The sequence below is a fragment of the Quercus robur genome, chromosome 12, assembly GCF_932294415.1.
Source record: "Quercus robur chromosome 12, dhQueRobu3.1, whole genome shotgun sequence".
NCBI classification, from domain to species: Eukaryota; Viridiplantae; Streptophyta; class Magnoliopsida; order Fagales; family Fagaceae; genus Quercus; species Quercus robur.
In genome coordinates this window covers 35,907,263-35,923,123 of record NC_065545.1, presented here as the reverse complement: position 1 = coordinate 35,923,123, position 15,861 = coordinate 35,907,263, and the positions used below count along the sequence as shown (strand labels likewise).

Here is a 15,861-nt window from a genome sequence, read left to right as displayed (position 1 = left end):
TGTTTTTTGTGCTGTGCGTTTCCTTTAAGCTTTTTACTCTTTACTTTCTGGTGGTTGAATTTGCAGAACTATAGGTTAGTTTAGCTCTTGAATGATGGCTTTAATTGTTAGTGACAATGAACTACTTCTAGGGTTGCTAGGCTAAAATATTTATACAACTAAACTTTGAACTTGTTTAATTTGGGCTTTTTGATGGAAGAAGTGACATGAAAGTTCATAATATTAGTTAATAGGATATTTATTCTGAAATAGTTCAGCTAATTTTGAAAGACTTCCAAGAGGTTTGGTTATATTTAGAAACAAAATTTCATGTAAAAACAGAGGATTGGAGATGTCATTATTGTCTTCTTTGACATGAGCCTTTCTAAATGGCATTTCAAACCAAAGTTACCATGGTCATCATCACCACCGACCTCCTTCCTTCATGTTTCAATTAACTGTTCTGGGTTTCAATGATTTGGGAATTGAGCTTCAGACATTGTTTCTAGTAACATGACAACTGCATTTTTCCAACAAGGTATCACCTTTTGGACCTCAATGGCTTCCCTTTTTTCAGTTACGATAGAGTTTCATCTTCCATCACAAAACTCATAAATCCGGCATTTTCATGCTGGGTAGAGGCATTGCATTGTTCAATCAATCAGGCCTACTATAGGGAAGCTCAGACAATTGGCTGCCTTGTATAAAAGAAAAGATGGCATTTGTGGTTGCACCCAAACTTTGAACTGGTTTAAACTTCACTGCTTTTTGTCAAAATCTGGCAAAGTAGAATGATGAGTTATAGGTCTTACATGGCTTTAAAGGTGAGCTGAATCCATAAAAATGGATACACTTTGATATTATAAATCTAAAGGTATATTTAGAGTTTGTTTAAGAACAACTTATTTAGCTTAAATTGAAAATATTTTGCTAAAAGTGTATTTTTTTAAAAAAAGTTAAAAGCTAATTGAATAATACAATGGGATCTATAAATAGTACCAAAAAGTGTAATGGAACCCATAAAAAGTACCAAAAAATACAATGAAACTCACGAATACCACCAAAAAGAAGCTACAAAATCAAATAAGCTTCAATTTTCATAATTTCCTAAACGGTCTCTTAGTATCACGTAAAATGAAGGGGCACTATGTACAATGGTAAATATAAAAAATAAAACTTAACCATAAAATAGACTCTCCTCAAGTTTTACACATTATCAAAACAATTCTTATAGCTAGCCTCCAATAAGTTCTAATTATATGGAATATCTAGTACACAATAACAAGAGCTCTATCCTTCTCAAAATTAAAAATAATAAATAACAATAAGCTCTATCTTAAATGATATTTCCACTCTTTTGAAGAAAATTCACCATATATATAAGGTCAAGATCAAGTTACACATAGTTTAACTTTAAACAATATTATACTATCAAATAACTTTTATTGAATTTATATTTTGAAAATCACATTGTTAAATTACATGTTATCTATGTTCTTCAGTCCAATAGGCATTTTGTGCCAATCAGGTTAATTTACAAATCGATCTATAAACTCATTTTTATGCACAATTTTAAAATACAAAAACTTGAAAATTAAATATTTTATAGATAATATAGTTAATGATTTCTCATCATTCTAAAATTTTGCAAGCATAGAGGGTATAAAAAGATCCAATAGTGTATTGTCAAAATTTGTATTCAATAAAAAAAATATTGAGTGGTATAACATTGTTTAAAATTACACTACTTGAACATGAGTTCAAAAGTGTACTCTACCCCATCGCAATTTTATTAGGATCATGAATGGAGTTGTTGTCATAATCTTTTGTAAGAGCTATAAATAAATTGAGTTGTTTATGAATGGTTTGGGCTCGGCTCAAGAGAAAACTTATTTATAATCGCTTATTTAGCAAACAAGCTAAGTTCAAGCCCAAGTTTAGGCTTGACTATTAAATAAGCCTAATTCAAATATAATTACATGTTCGTAAATAAGCTCGTGACTCGTGAGCATAAGGTTCGATTTAAGTGTGTGTTTGTGTGTGTGTATTGGATTGTTATAACTTATAAAATCTCAAATTATTATTTGTAGTTTATTAATAATTATGTAGTCCAATTCTAGTAAAGTTATCTATAATTTTTAATAATGTAAGGTTGGTTAACCTAATTTTTATAAGTTCATAAACGAAAATAGTTCTATCTAATTAACTCAATTTATATATTTTGTTCATAAAAAGTTATATATTTATTAATTATTAGCATATATTTGTGAAAGGCTAAAAATTATAGTCATGGTGTTTGTGCTTTTAAAAAATAGGACTAGTAAGAGAACCGAAAAAGAGAGTGGTTACCAATTCTCTAGTCTGATCAAGTTCAAACCAATGACGTCAAAAATAATTTAACTAAAAATTTTAAAATTTTAAAAGTGTGAAAAAATTTCCTATTAATTATGTATATATCTTTGATAATGTTATTAAGTGTTATATTTTTAATAATGTTAATATTTTTTACACAACCTATATAACAAATAGTTTTAAATATTCTCCTAAAAAATAATATTAAATTTTAAAAAGGAATCTACTTTATATATATATATATATATATATATATATTATCTAGTTATATGTTATCTACTTATATACTCCAAAATAGTATTGAATATTATTTTAAAATCCACGTCAATGAGTTGTTGCCCCTCGCTTAAAAAAATAAAAATAAAAATAGTTGGTGCCTTGATGGTGTATCATAAATGCGTACTCTCCCTTCTTCAATAATAATGAAACCCACAATTCATACGAGATGAGGGAGTATGCATTTACTTCCCTAATATTCTATAATTTTTTGTACATATACATGTGAGAGAGAAGACTATGCATTTATGATACTCCGAGAATACCTAATAATTTTCCTACTTAAAAGGTTCCTAATATTTGCATTGTTTTTTGCTTTTAATGCATTGATGTGGTTTCCTATTAAATAAGTTTGACACCTACTTCTCCACTCTTACTTTTGATGGCATTAATGTGAACGTATTAATGAGAAATTTTTCCAAAACAAACTCCCTTTATCTCATTAAAGATTAAACTACATAAAAGTCATGACACCTAATATAAATAATAAATGTCCTAATAAATTTCCTAAATATAAAATAATACTAAATGCTCATACTAAATAGAATAAGTCTTGTGCCACTTTATGTGGCACTAGTAGCACTCTACTAAATAGGTACCTAATATTTGCCTTGGTTTTTGCTTTTAATGCATTGATGTGGTTTCCTATTAAATAAGTTTGACACCTACTTTTCCTCTCTTACTTTTGATGGCATTAATGTGATCGTATTAATGAGAAATTTTGCCAAAACAAACTCCCTTTATCTCATTAAAGATTAAACTGGATAAAGTCGTGACACCTTTTATTTATACATGATAAAAATTCCACTCTAACTTAATTTAAGTATATATGTGTATGAAACTTTCTTCTAAAGACTTGAATTCTAACCCTTAATCCCACACCCCACACCCCACAAACACTTATACTTTTAGAGTGACCATCGCACTAAGGATGCGTAGTTGTAAAAGTCATGACACCTAATATAAATAACCAATACTCTAAGGGCATTCGTTAGCATTTCCCTTTTGAAATAAAGTAAGAGGTATGTGATGAAATTTATTTGTGGGCAAAATTTCTCATTAATATGATCACATTAATGCAATTAAAAGTAAGAGTGGAAAATTAGGTCTCAAACTTGTTTATTAGGAAATCACATCAATGCATTAAATGAAAAAAAAAAAAAACAATGCAAATATTAGGAACCTATTTAGTATTGTTTTATATTTGGGAAATTTATTAGGATTAGCATGACCCATTTCAAAATTCAATATCCTTCTTTCAATAAAGTTTAAAGTAATGAGGCTAGCTTCGGAAAATTGTACCTTTTTATGTTAAAAAATGCACTAAATGTTGTTCCCTTAAAAAATTGTATTTTCTAAACATGCCAAACTAAATGGGTTGGAGGAAGTACTTTTTTGCATACTTATTAAACTCAACCTAGATACTGACCCAGTCTATGACCCGAGTTATTGGGTCACTGGTTCAACTAGTGGGTCATCTGTCAAATTATAGGGTCAAATAAAAAATGTAGAAAAGAAAAAAGAAAAAGGTATATATATAAGTTTGAGAAATCATAACACAAATATTTAAATTTAAAAAATAGGCATATGTTTATATTAAACTAGCCATTGTAATTCTAAATCAAGATTCACAATTATAAAGTAGTCTTTTGATAGGATGAGAGTTTTGGAAATAGGTAGACAGACAAAGAAGTGCCTTTTTATTTATAAAAAAAATCTTTAAGTGTTCTCCTCTTTAAATTACCATATTATGACACATTAAAAAATAAATAAGGTAATTATTTATACAAAATGGAATGGTAAAAGGGCTCCTCTATGATCATAGAAATGAATATAAAAAATGAAACAATATTTTAATGCTTACCAACTTGATCTTGTTGCTGCAGGCAAAAAACATGCACAAACCATTTCATGAAGTATGTGTTCGGATAACCCAAAGTCTCAATGGTTAGCTCTTGATTCCCTAGCTTTCATCTCTCAGTGTCAGTGTCAGTGTCGGCCCAGTAGAGTGCTTTCGTTGTTGGTGTTCTTTCCGATCTCTATATTTTTCGCTACTCCACCGGAAATTCCCTCTACCCCTATCGTACTCTAGCTTGGTAGTTTTTACCGCCTGTCTAGGGTTAAGCCCTAAGATTTGACGACAGACTTAAAAAGCCACCTACATACACTTAACGCCCAATCATTACTGATAATGCTAGCATCCTTTGTATTACCCAAAGTGGACCTATAGATGTAATTTTATAAATTTTAGAAACTTAGCCAGGTGATAAAAACTCATCCAGGTTACACAGGTCGCCACAAACCCATTGGGTTTGACTTGGTTTGACCTGCTCATGGGCAGAAACGGTCTATTTAAACACTCAGACTAATCTAGGTGTCGAGTCACCGGGTTTTCAGTGCAACCAGCCATGTTGATCTAGGTTTAATAACTATGCTTTTTTGTATCAAACAGAACTGATAAAAAACTAATCTAACTAGTCTAGTTCTTGGTTAAACCATGTTTTCGAATTTTTTTTTTTTTCATTTCAAATAGAACCGAATTGAATTTAGGCATAATTCATTGGTAGAACCAACTGAAATGATTTTTAAAACAATGACGGTGCTTATCATATTGGGAAAAATGAGGGGTTTTTTTTTTTTTAGTTAGGAAAAGAAGTTAGGAAAAGAATGAGTTAATTAGCTCGTGAACAAACTTAGGCTTGTTTGGCACCAAAAAAAAAAAAAAAATGAAACAAGCTTGAACATGTAATATTGTTCGGTGATGAACCCAAACTTGGCTTGCATTCGAAATAAAATTAAATGAATTAATCCTAAACTTTTAATACTCTAATCAACTTGGCTTATTTGTAGCAAATTTTTTTATTATTAATTATTAGTAATAAGCCTATTAGAATGTACAAGTACGGGAATATATGTATTTAATTTGATTCAAAGTTTTGAAAAAGTAAAATGTAAATAGAAATATATCTATAGTCTTGCCTCCATTGTGAGATTCAATACTAGGGCCAAAATAGATAGACACGAAAATTAGAGAGACATGGTCGAAAAATACAGACAGAGAGAGAGAGGGACTTACCTTGCTTGGCTGGAACGAGAGAGGCGAGCGACCGAGGCAAAGAGAGGTGAGAGTCAACTAGTGAGAGACTAGATGATGGAGAAAAAGTGTGAAAAATGAAGAGCAAAATTGGTTTTGGCTCTTCAATATACTTCAATTTAGTCCATTGCGCCAGAAAGAGTCGTTGGCACTAGTAGCTATTCATTAAATGCAATAAAAGCAATAGGTCTAACTTGAGCGGACTCAACAGTTGATGGGTCCCAGTCATTTTCAAGAAATAAACGAGAATGTCACTTTACTCGTTTTACTAAAAATGAAAACGCTGGAAATGTGTATCCATTTTTTATATCCAAATCCAAATTTTAGAATACTAAAAATGAAAACTGAGTACAAATCCTCAAACCAAACCATTTTTTAGTGGTGGGTCCCACCAAAAACTGAAAATGAATATAGAAAACACCTACTTTTTTTTCAAACTAAACACCAATATTGGTTGAATGGTAGATACAATTAATGCAGTTGCTTAAGGCCCCAAGTAAAAAAAAGGATCTCAAATTTTAACCAATAAGGTTATTTATAACCAATCAATAAAATAATTTTTTTATTTTATTTTTTTATCAAATGAAAAACAAACAAATAAGAGAGAGAAATGCAATGTCCATAACATTTCCACAACACTTTTACATCAAATACTAAGTAGTAGGTTGTTATAGTTTGTTATTGATGGCAAAAAAATAATTATAATTGTGGGAGAAACGAATTTTTCCCCAATCAGGTATTGTTCGCTTTGGGAATGGGCCGAGGAGCCGATACCACCCTCACAAATTTGCTCAATCCCACATCGAGGAGAGACGCCTCCCGCCCTTGCCTTATAAGCACTTGGCCTAAAGAAGGGTGTACCATAGTGTGTGTTTGAGGGCAGTGTCCATCAAAGGTATTATCTGCTTTGGGTGAAGACCGCACGGGTTTGTTACCTTGAAGGGCACGCCTCGACCATTGGTATGCGCCAGCAGTTTTTAAGACTTGCTCTGATCACACACACTATGTACACCCTTCCTTAGGCCAAGTGCTTATAAGGCAAGGATGGGAGGCGTCTCTTCCCGATGTGGGATTGAACAAATTTGTGAGAATGGCATCAGCTCCTCAGCCCATTCCCAAAGCGAACAATACCTGATTGGGGAAAGATTCGTTCCTCCCATAAAAAGGCGCATTTTGGGGTTTAAGGGGAAACCCCCACCTTCCCCCTACTAGTTTATTAGACTTGCTCAGGAGTGCATAGTGCATGCGATGCATAGCAGTTTTTGAGACTTGCTCTATGTGATCACACATACTATGGTACGCCCTTCCTTAGGCCAAGTGCTTATAAGGCAAGGGTGGGAGGCGTCTCTTCCCAATGTGGGATTGAGCAAATCCGTGCTGGTGGGAGCAAAGGTCGACCCTGTCCATCCCAAAGCGGACAATACCTGATTGGGGAAAGATTTGTTCCTCCCACAATAATGATGAGTTCAAATAGAAAATAAGAAGCAACTTAACACCTAGCATTTGTTGTAAAAAATATTTTGAATGTTACACTTCTCAAAAAAAAAAAAAAAAAAAAAAAAAAGCAATACACAAAAAAATTCACAACATTTTTCACAATAGTTGAGTTAGCAAACTTTTACTAGTTCTCATCTAGATCCATCATTAATATCACTCTTTTACTTATCACTATCAATTTGCCGCATCAACATATGTGAAAAGTTTTGTCAAATTTTATATATCTATAAACTTTCTAAAATAAAAAATAAAAAATATACATGGTTCATGCTAATAAGTAGTAATTTTGCTAAAACAAGATAATCAGTTTTTGCATTTGGCCCCCAAATGCATCAAGCCGACCCTGCTAAACACCCTCTAATAGAGACAAACCCAAGGGGGCCCGGGCCCCCCCGGTCCTAAGAAATTTTTTTTCTACTATATATATATATATATTTTTTTTTTTTTTTGCAGTTGGGCCCTATCTTCCAAAACCTTAGGCCCACCTCCCCTCCAATTAGCCTAGCTAGCCCATCCCATCTAGCAACCACCTAACCCAAAAACTTAACAACAAAACTTTAAAAAAATTAAAATTAAAATTAAAATTAAAATCCTAGTCAGCCCAATATGAGAGCTTTCAAATTAGTTCATGCAAAAAAATTTCGTCTATTTTAGCATAAAAACCTACTTTTTCTATTTTAAATACTTATTTTTCAAAACACTTCACATCAGATTATTTATTTTACACAATACTACATTAAAATATCAATTTTTCTTGATTTTTTTTAAAAAAAATTTTCACACATAATAACCAACATCCACACTCTTCCTTCGACCTCGGGATATGTAAAGAAAAATAAATATAAAAAAATTTATGCAAAGTGAGTAATATCAGTGTAAATTTACACAATTACCATAAGAACTTTGCAAATGACATATTTTTAGTTTGTCTGATATGGATGATTTTGGAGGTTGAATGTGTACAAGTGATACTTTTTTTTCTTTCTATTTTGCATTGTTTGATGCAAATGCTCGAAAGAAACAATATATATTTGTTTGTGTGTGTGTGTGTGTGTGTGTGTGTGTGTGTTTTGTCATTGTTGGTAGATAATTGCATTTTTTTTTTTTTTTGAGAAATAATTACAACATGCTACTAACCCCGCAGCTCGAACCCTTTCCTCCTAGACCCCTAAGGACTTTGTACATGGGGAGGTGCCAATTCAGCTACAAGGCCTCTTAATGTATTAAGAAACAATTATTTTGTGTATTTTTCTTGGTTGATAATTAGTTAATACTATATGGATGACTATTTGAATTTTTTTTTTTTATACTCCAGCTCCCCCCAACTTGAAATCCTAGGTCCGTCCTTGCCCTCTAAGTCTCTCAATCTCCTCAAGTAATGGTGCTTATAGTGTGGTGTTTAGCAGAGATAGGGTTTTCTCTGCTTGGGTGTGCATGTTGCCATCTTTGTCCTTCTCGGATTGAAGCTAGTGTTGTATAGCAGCAAAGAAGGTGCGTTGGGCAAGAAAGATTTGATGAGGCTAAGTCTGGCTATGGAATGCTATAAGGTCAAGATGAAAGGGGTGTTTAGAAAATGGATATGATAGCTGAAGTGATTTCATGTGGGAAGCCTGTCGATATTAGATAAAAAGTAATTACATGAAATAAATTAATTTGTCTCAATCGAATATTGGATAAATTATTTGGACAATTGAGACCAAAATCCAATCCAATTGTGAAAAAATTGTGTTCATTTTAAAGATCATGAAATTCTCTTTAAAGTGACAGTTTACAGGCCCAACTTGAAGTTGAAACGTATAAGATATCGTAGAAGCATTGAATCTTTAGCCAAAAAAACTTAACTATTTTTACGAATTTTGATTATTAAAAGTAACAATCATTTTGACACAATACCAAAAAAGTTTGGTACCAAATTACTATATTTGAAAGGTGATTGACCAAATTGACATACAACCTAATGATTAAGGATCAAATAGGTAATATACCCTATATTTTCCGCCCAACCTAGTTGAAGGAATGATAGTGCACAAATAAGGACCAATTTAGACAATCCCCAAATTTTAGGGGTGTTTAATTTCAAATTTAAAGAACAAGGAGCTTTTGGGCTTTGGTTGAAGAGGATGATGACGATGATGATTATGGGCCTATCTACCCCTAGTCTTCCTCCTCGAATACATTTTTATTTTTACTTTAAAATATAGGGAGTTTGAATCTGACCCAAATTCATGAATGTTTTGCATTTTTTTCAAAAATAAAAATTATACTGATCTAAGATTAATCTTCAAATGGATTATACCTCCACGGCACAAGAATTAAAAAATGAGACGTATTACTTTTACACGCTATATGTTGTATTCTATAGAATCCTCTGCCTTCATAGAGAAAAAAAATGGTTTAAAACAAAATAAATCTCCGTTCATCAAAATTTATCTCTTACAACATTCCCACTTTATTAGACGAGCCAGAAAATGACAAAAATGAAGAACTAAGCCAACCATGTACTTGCCAAGTGGTTCGATATATTGTGTCCATCATTACTTTACTATTAGTCTATGGCCTGAAATGACCTCAATCATCTTCTCCTCTACCAAAAACGCCATTCTCTTGACATCTAACCATTACAGATGGAAGAAAAGAAAGAAAGTACAACCAACCATGTACATGAGGAAATATCTCTCTCTCTCTCTCTCTCTTTTATGCCTTCGTTAAAATTATGGTTAAGTGATTAAATTCACAATTTCCTAACAGCTTAAACTTTTTAGACAACCGGTAATTTAATATGATATAAGTGACTAAATTCATCATTTCCTAATAGTTTAAACTTTTGAAACAATCGTTAATTTAATATGGTATCAGAACAAGAAATCCTAAGTTCGATCATTGTCTTCACTCTATCTCCCATTTAAAATGTTAAATTCCCACGTATTGGGCTCCCACTTATTAAGTGAAAGTTTAGGCCCACACATGAGGGGATTGTTAGAATTATGATTCAGTTAGATTCACAATTTTCTAATGGCTTAAATTTTTGGAACAATCAGTAATTTAATGGCCATTTCCTTTTCGTTGGTGACCTATTATTTATTTGTTGTGTCTGTTTTATGGGATTTTCTTCTTGTTGCAAGGAAATTCCATAAATGGACATCGTAATACAATCTTAAAAGTTAAAACTAAAATGACCGCTTCAAGAGAAATTAAAGAGAAAAAAATGTTGAAAATTTACAGAACTCAAGTGTTCAATGCTTTGTTTTTTTTTTTCTGGCTGGACATTCTTTATTCAAATCACTTGAATATCAACCTTAGGCAGTAGGATTGATGAGTTTGGATTCACTTCATTAACACCCATCTCAGACTCCTCTGCTTTGTAAGTTGAATGAACACCATATAGCACATAGAACAAAGTTATGAAACATGCCCATATACCAAAAGTTTGGAATGCACTCATCTTTAATGTGCTCATGAGGAAGACATTAAGGAAGACTGACATTGCGGCTGGCCATGGCATAAATGGCACTGACCATTCCGTGTCTTGGCGTAGACAAGGTACCATGTATTGGAAGAGGGCAGTGATGATGATCATGGATCCTCCGAAAATGGAAAGATACCACCATTGTTCATGGAACTGCCATGATATGGAGAAGCCAAGAGCACAAAATGATAGGAGGAAAAGGAACAAAAAGGTATGAGAAGGGGGGTTGTGGCTTATCATCACATATTTTCGATAGATGAGAGCGTTGGCGACAAGGTAGAACACCAAGAGTACGCCAAGGTTGATCATTTCCACCACTATTTTTAGTTCAGTGAAGAGTGCGATTGTAGCTGTGCAGAGTCCTACATCATGAAGAGGGAAGGATTTGTGAGACTTTGTCTTTACTCATGGTAAATATAGGTAAAACGTTGAAATAATGTATTTTATATATATATAACTGATAAGAATGCTGATGGTTCAACACTTCAATTAAAATGGGAAAATAGATAATTGTGAGTAAATAGATAATGTACTTCCCTTGGTACTTTTATGCAAGAGAAATGCTATATAGATAATATTTTTATTTCGAGCAATGTCTATTACACGCACTTTAGTGAAAACATAGTACATACAAGCGGCAATTTACAAGGGAACTTGTGACTTTAAATCACGATTTCGAAGTTCTCTTGTAAATTATAGCTTGCGTGTTGTATCTAGTACCTACTATGTGTACACTTAGCTGTGCACTAGTCATTTTCCACTGGTTTTACATGATCTCATGTCTTGTTTGGTGCAGAGTAGTAGAGACAGAAGTCTTGTCCCAACGTGTTTCACAATTTGCTAAAAGTTAAATTTTTGATTTTATTATGGGCTATTATAAAATTATTTTATTAACTACTATTGATAACTTGTTATCTTAATAGTTACGAAAATAATTGTGTATGAAGACTTTTTTTTCATGTGATTTGGACATTATCTCTTCCCACCCCACCTCTTACATGCAATGAATTAGGTGGGGGAAAGATCTGGCTAAAAATTTTATCGGGTGGACATTTCTTTCTAAGTTCTCAATGAATCCTGAGTATATCAGAATTGTTACAAACAAAACACGGTTTTCTTTCTTAAATACTAATAGTATTATTTTTGTTATTATTTTCTGTTACCTTTGTGGTGGTGTTCCCCCACTCTGAAAAATGGATAGACCTTGGACAAGATTGGTGGTAAGAACATGTTAAATAAGTTATCATGAAATTCCATTAATACAACCCAAAATCCAACCCAAAATAGGAAAGATAGACTGAACTTTTTAAGAAAATATATGATGGGAAGTATTACATGAATTGATATCCACCTGATTGTTACCAGGTACATGATCAAGCTTTGATACCAATTAAATGACCAATTGTCCCAAAATTTAAATTGTTAAGAAATTGTGAGATTAACATCTTCTATGTTGTACGAGTATTACCTCAGGTTTTTAAATTAAATTCATACAATATAGATTTGTTTATTTTGTGTTTCCTCTTTGGGATGTATTGGGAGAGACAAAGTTCAAGGAGAAGCATATCACGCGTGCAAGAATTTACATACCCAAGAAGAGGGTGGCATTCAAGGGGGTGCCTCTTGAAGGATGCACCCGAGCAAACCATGGCGGCACTAGCCGGGCCCTTCCAAGAACACAAAGGTATCTAGCTTGACCTAACATGGCAACCAGGAGAGAAGCAATAATTCCCAAGCATGCGCCTGCCCCAACAACATTAGCCGCCCACTTCCACCCAATTTGTTGGAAAGCCATTGAAAATGAGGCTGATTCTGATATCTATAAAATGGCTATAATTTAGAATTTGCTCTAAGAGAGCTTGAAGTTTTCTTATATGCTTTTGCTCTTCACATGCTTAATAAGAAAACACATGATGTCTTTGAGATATCAAATTTAGATTACTCACCTTGTTGTAAGGAACCATGAAACACAAAGACAAGGCCATGAGGCAATATAGTACAGAAACAATGAGAACTGAACCTACAATTCCCACTGGAAGACTCTTTGAAGGATTTTGGATCTCTTCTGCCATTGTTGAAACCGAGTCATAGCCAATATAGCTGAAGTAAACACCAGCTGCTCCATCTAGGAGACCTCTAACACCATGGGGAGTTAGTCCATCTGGGCTTACCATGTTATTGGAATTCCCATGAAGAAAGCCAGCAATTATTATAAATGCAAAGAAAACTACATGAAAGACTGTCATAATAAGGTTCAAGATAGAGCTCTCCTTTGTACTGCATCAATAAAAAAAGACATCCATATGTCACTTTTGAAATCCACAAACAAACAAACAATCTTATCAAAAAAAAAAAATCCACAAACAATCAAACCATTATTAACTGACGGTCCAATAAAATTAAAGAAAGTATAATTATCTGTAATGGTAATAGTTATATGGTTATAATGATGATAATAAGTAACCAACGAAATTATAATAGTTATGATAACATCAAGAATAATATATTAAATCTTCTATAATATAGGATTAACATTATAAAAAAATAAAAAATAAAAACATTACTCCAAAAGACTTGTGACTCAGTGGGATTGTCTGACATTTTTAGGGAGAAAACTTGGGATTAGAAATAGAATCCCAGTCCCACTTGTAATTAAAACAAAAAATAAAAAGATTAAAACCAAGCCAAATGGCCACTAACCCACGTCAATGGAAGATCTACCTATCTACAAGAACCCTGTGCACCAATATTAATAAAACCTCATAAGAAAGAAAACTAGTAAAATAAATGTAAGAAATCAAACCTATGGCATAGACAGAGGGTGAGAAGGAGAATAAGAGCAACGGCAGGGAAATCCAACATGTCGTAACCTTTTATTAGTCCATCCACTTGGACTCTCCATGCTGTGGTTGAATTATGTACCCCAAAAGCACTAGACAAATACTCTGTAAAAGTTCGTGCTACCGCAGCGTTGGATAATACATATTCCATCAGTATGTTTGCTCCAGCAAAATAGCCCACAAACTCTCCTACATCATATCAAAAATAAAGCTCTAGATGAAGAATAAAATGGAGTACCATACTAATTAAAAACAAAAATAAAAACACCCAACAAGTATTTCTTTAGGGAAATGGAAAAAGCAAGGATTTTGAAAAAACTATATATACATACCAAAGGTCACTCTAAGATAGCTGAAGGCACCTCCGGCAACTGGAATTTGAACTGAAAATTCAGTGTAACACAAGGAGGAAAGAAGGGCTGATATTCCAGCAATGATAAATGAAATGAAGACGGAAGGACCAGATTTTTCAAGGGCTGCAGTACCGGTTGTGACAAAGACTCCAACACCAAGCATTCCACCAACACCAAGGGCTACCAGATCATACCACTGCAGCTTCCTCTTCATGTCAGCACCAGACCTTTGCCTCACTTGGTTGAGCTCTTGGTCTGGGGTCCAAGTGGCTAACATTCTCTTTCTGAGCCTTTGAGGTGTTTGGGAGAGGGAATAGAGGTATTTGGAGATGCAAATGGAGTTGGGTGCAGTTTGGGTGGTGGCCATGTTTGTTAGTGTCTTTGCTTCCATGAAATGAAGGTGGGATTGATGGTTTTAAATATACATTTGGGAGATGATTTCTTATAATGCTTGATAGTTTTTTACTAATAAAGATTGATCAGAGAATCCAAATGGGTGTCCCTACTAGCTAGCTTTATTGTGAGTACCTAGTTGTCCTTGTGTGTGTATAAAATGACAATGATGCCCTCTCCCTTTCTCTTTCTTAATTTCCCTCTCTTTTATTGCTAGCAAGTAACAGCCTTTGAGAGTCCCAAGCAAGACCATCCCAAAGAGAGGCTCTTCTGTTATATAAAAGCATGCACAAAAAAGATAGAAAAAAGCCTAACTATTTTGAAGTGAGCTTTAGTAAGAGGAATCACTATGTGTAGAAGGGACTTTGACCTAATCTTCGGAATTTCACATCTAAATTTTGAAAGATGTGACAAGCATCCAACACTTTGTTAAAGTAACTAAAGATTTCTTCAAATAAGTCTCAAGAATAACTGAACTTGATTCCTCAACAGGAGCACCTTCACTTCACAGTTCCAGCCAATATATTGATGATGCCCCTGCTTCCAGAAAGTCTCTAAAATTTTAAAGCCAAGCACGTGTTAGTGCACCAAAGCTGGACTAATATATTTTGTTACATAGTCTTACCACATCTGATTCCATCTGATCTATGACCAATATAACAACTACTCAATTTAATGGAACCATATCTTTCAAAGTTGAATTTAAAATTCAGCTTAAGAAGTGGAACGAGTGGTTTTTGAGTACTCATAAGTTAAAATAATGTCCAGAACAAGTAAAAGAAATAATAATAAACTGAGGTTGGAGCTTTGAACCTTTAATTATCATCTTCGTGAAAGCTTGTCTGACATCTGATGTTATACAGGTTATGCAACATAACATATTCTCTAAACCATATGTTAAGCTCCCAAATTGATATATTGGTTGTTTCAAAATATACGGAATAAAGCTTGTCTGGCATTTCAACATAATGCAGTATTGTAGCTTCTTCAAGTTACAGCACACTTCTCAAAGACATTATACTATATGTTCCTGATATGGTAAAGTAATTCAGTTTCAAATTAAGATAACCACTTATTAAAAGAGTTAGCCTTGCATCTATAATTGACACCTATTTGACATATCCCACTGCCACTAAGGGAGAGAAGAATCAAGAAATTGATTGGGCTTAATTCCCTTCTTAATTATTGTAGAAGAGATTAATATAGGACTTAATGATTTGGGATGTCCTTTACATTTTTATGTACATATACAGACAAAATAAACATACATGTATATGGAATACAAATCATCTACATCACTTTTTGTGTTGCATTTTGTATTCCATCAATTATAATACATATATGCTATATATGTATATTTTTCCATTTTAAACTTTAGTGATTTTAAGGAAAGTAAAAAGAATACATAATAAGTTGTAATTAATGGAGCCTCAAGTGAAACACAAAAAGTAGTACATAGGATTTGTATTCATACATGTGTACATACAAATACATGAATACAAATTCTCTATCTCATTTTTTGTATTCCACTTTATATACCACCAATCATAACTTGCCATGTTTTCATTTAACTTTTCTTATAAAATAAATAAAGTTTTAAATGGAAAAAAT

General features: G+C 33.0%; 1 protein-coding gene across 1 annotated transcript; it reads right to left on the bottom strand.

Annotated features, from left to right (window-relative positions):
* Nucleotides 1-10,239: 10,239 nt before the first annotated feature.
* LOC126709806 (cationic amino acid transporter 6, chloroplastic-like) lies at nt 10,240-14,306 on the bottom strand. Its single transcript, XM_050410147.1, has 5 exons — nt 13,837-14,306; nt 13,468-13,693; nt 12,611-12,941; nt 12,255-12,483; nt 10,240-11,026 (listed from the first exon to the last, which is right to left on the bottom strand). Exons 1-5 carry the CDS (start codon nt 14,246-14,248, stop codon nt 10,473-10,475), a joined length of 1,752 nt encoding a protein of 583 aa, XP_050266104.1. The 5' UTR covers nt 14,249-14,306; the 3' UTR covers nt 10,240-10,472.
* Nucleotides 14,307-15,861: the final 1,555 nt, after the last annotated feature.

Excerpts from the sequence above, each read along its gene's own strand:
- LOC126709806 (XM_050410147.1), bottom strand. The coding sequence starts at position 14,248 with ATGGAAGCAAAGACACTAACAAACATGGCCACCACCCAAACTGCACCC. Across the intron at positions 12,942-13,467 it reads ACCCTCTGTCTATGCCATAG|TACAAAGGAGAGCTCTATCT; the intron begins GTTTGATTTCTT and ends TTATTGATGCAG. Across the intron at positions 12,484-12,610 it reads TCATGGTTCCTTACAACAAG|ATATCAGAATCAGCCTCATT; the intron begins GTGAGTAATCTA and ends GCCATTTTATAG.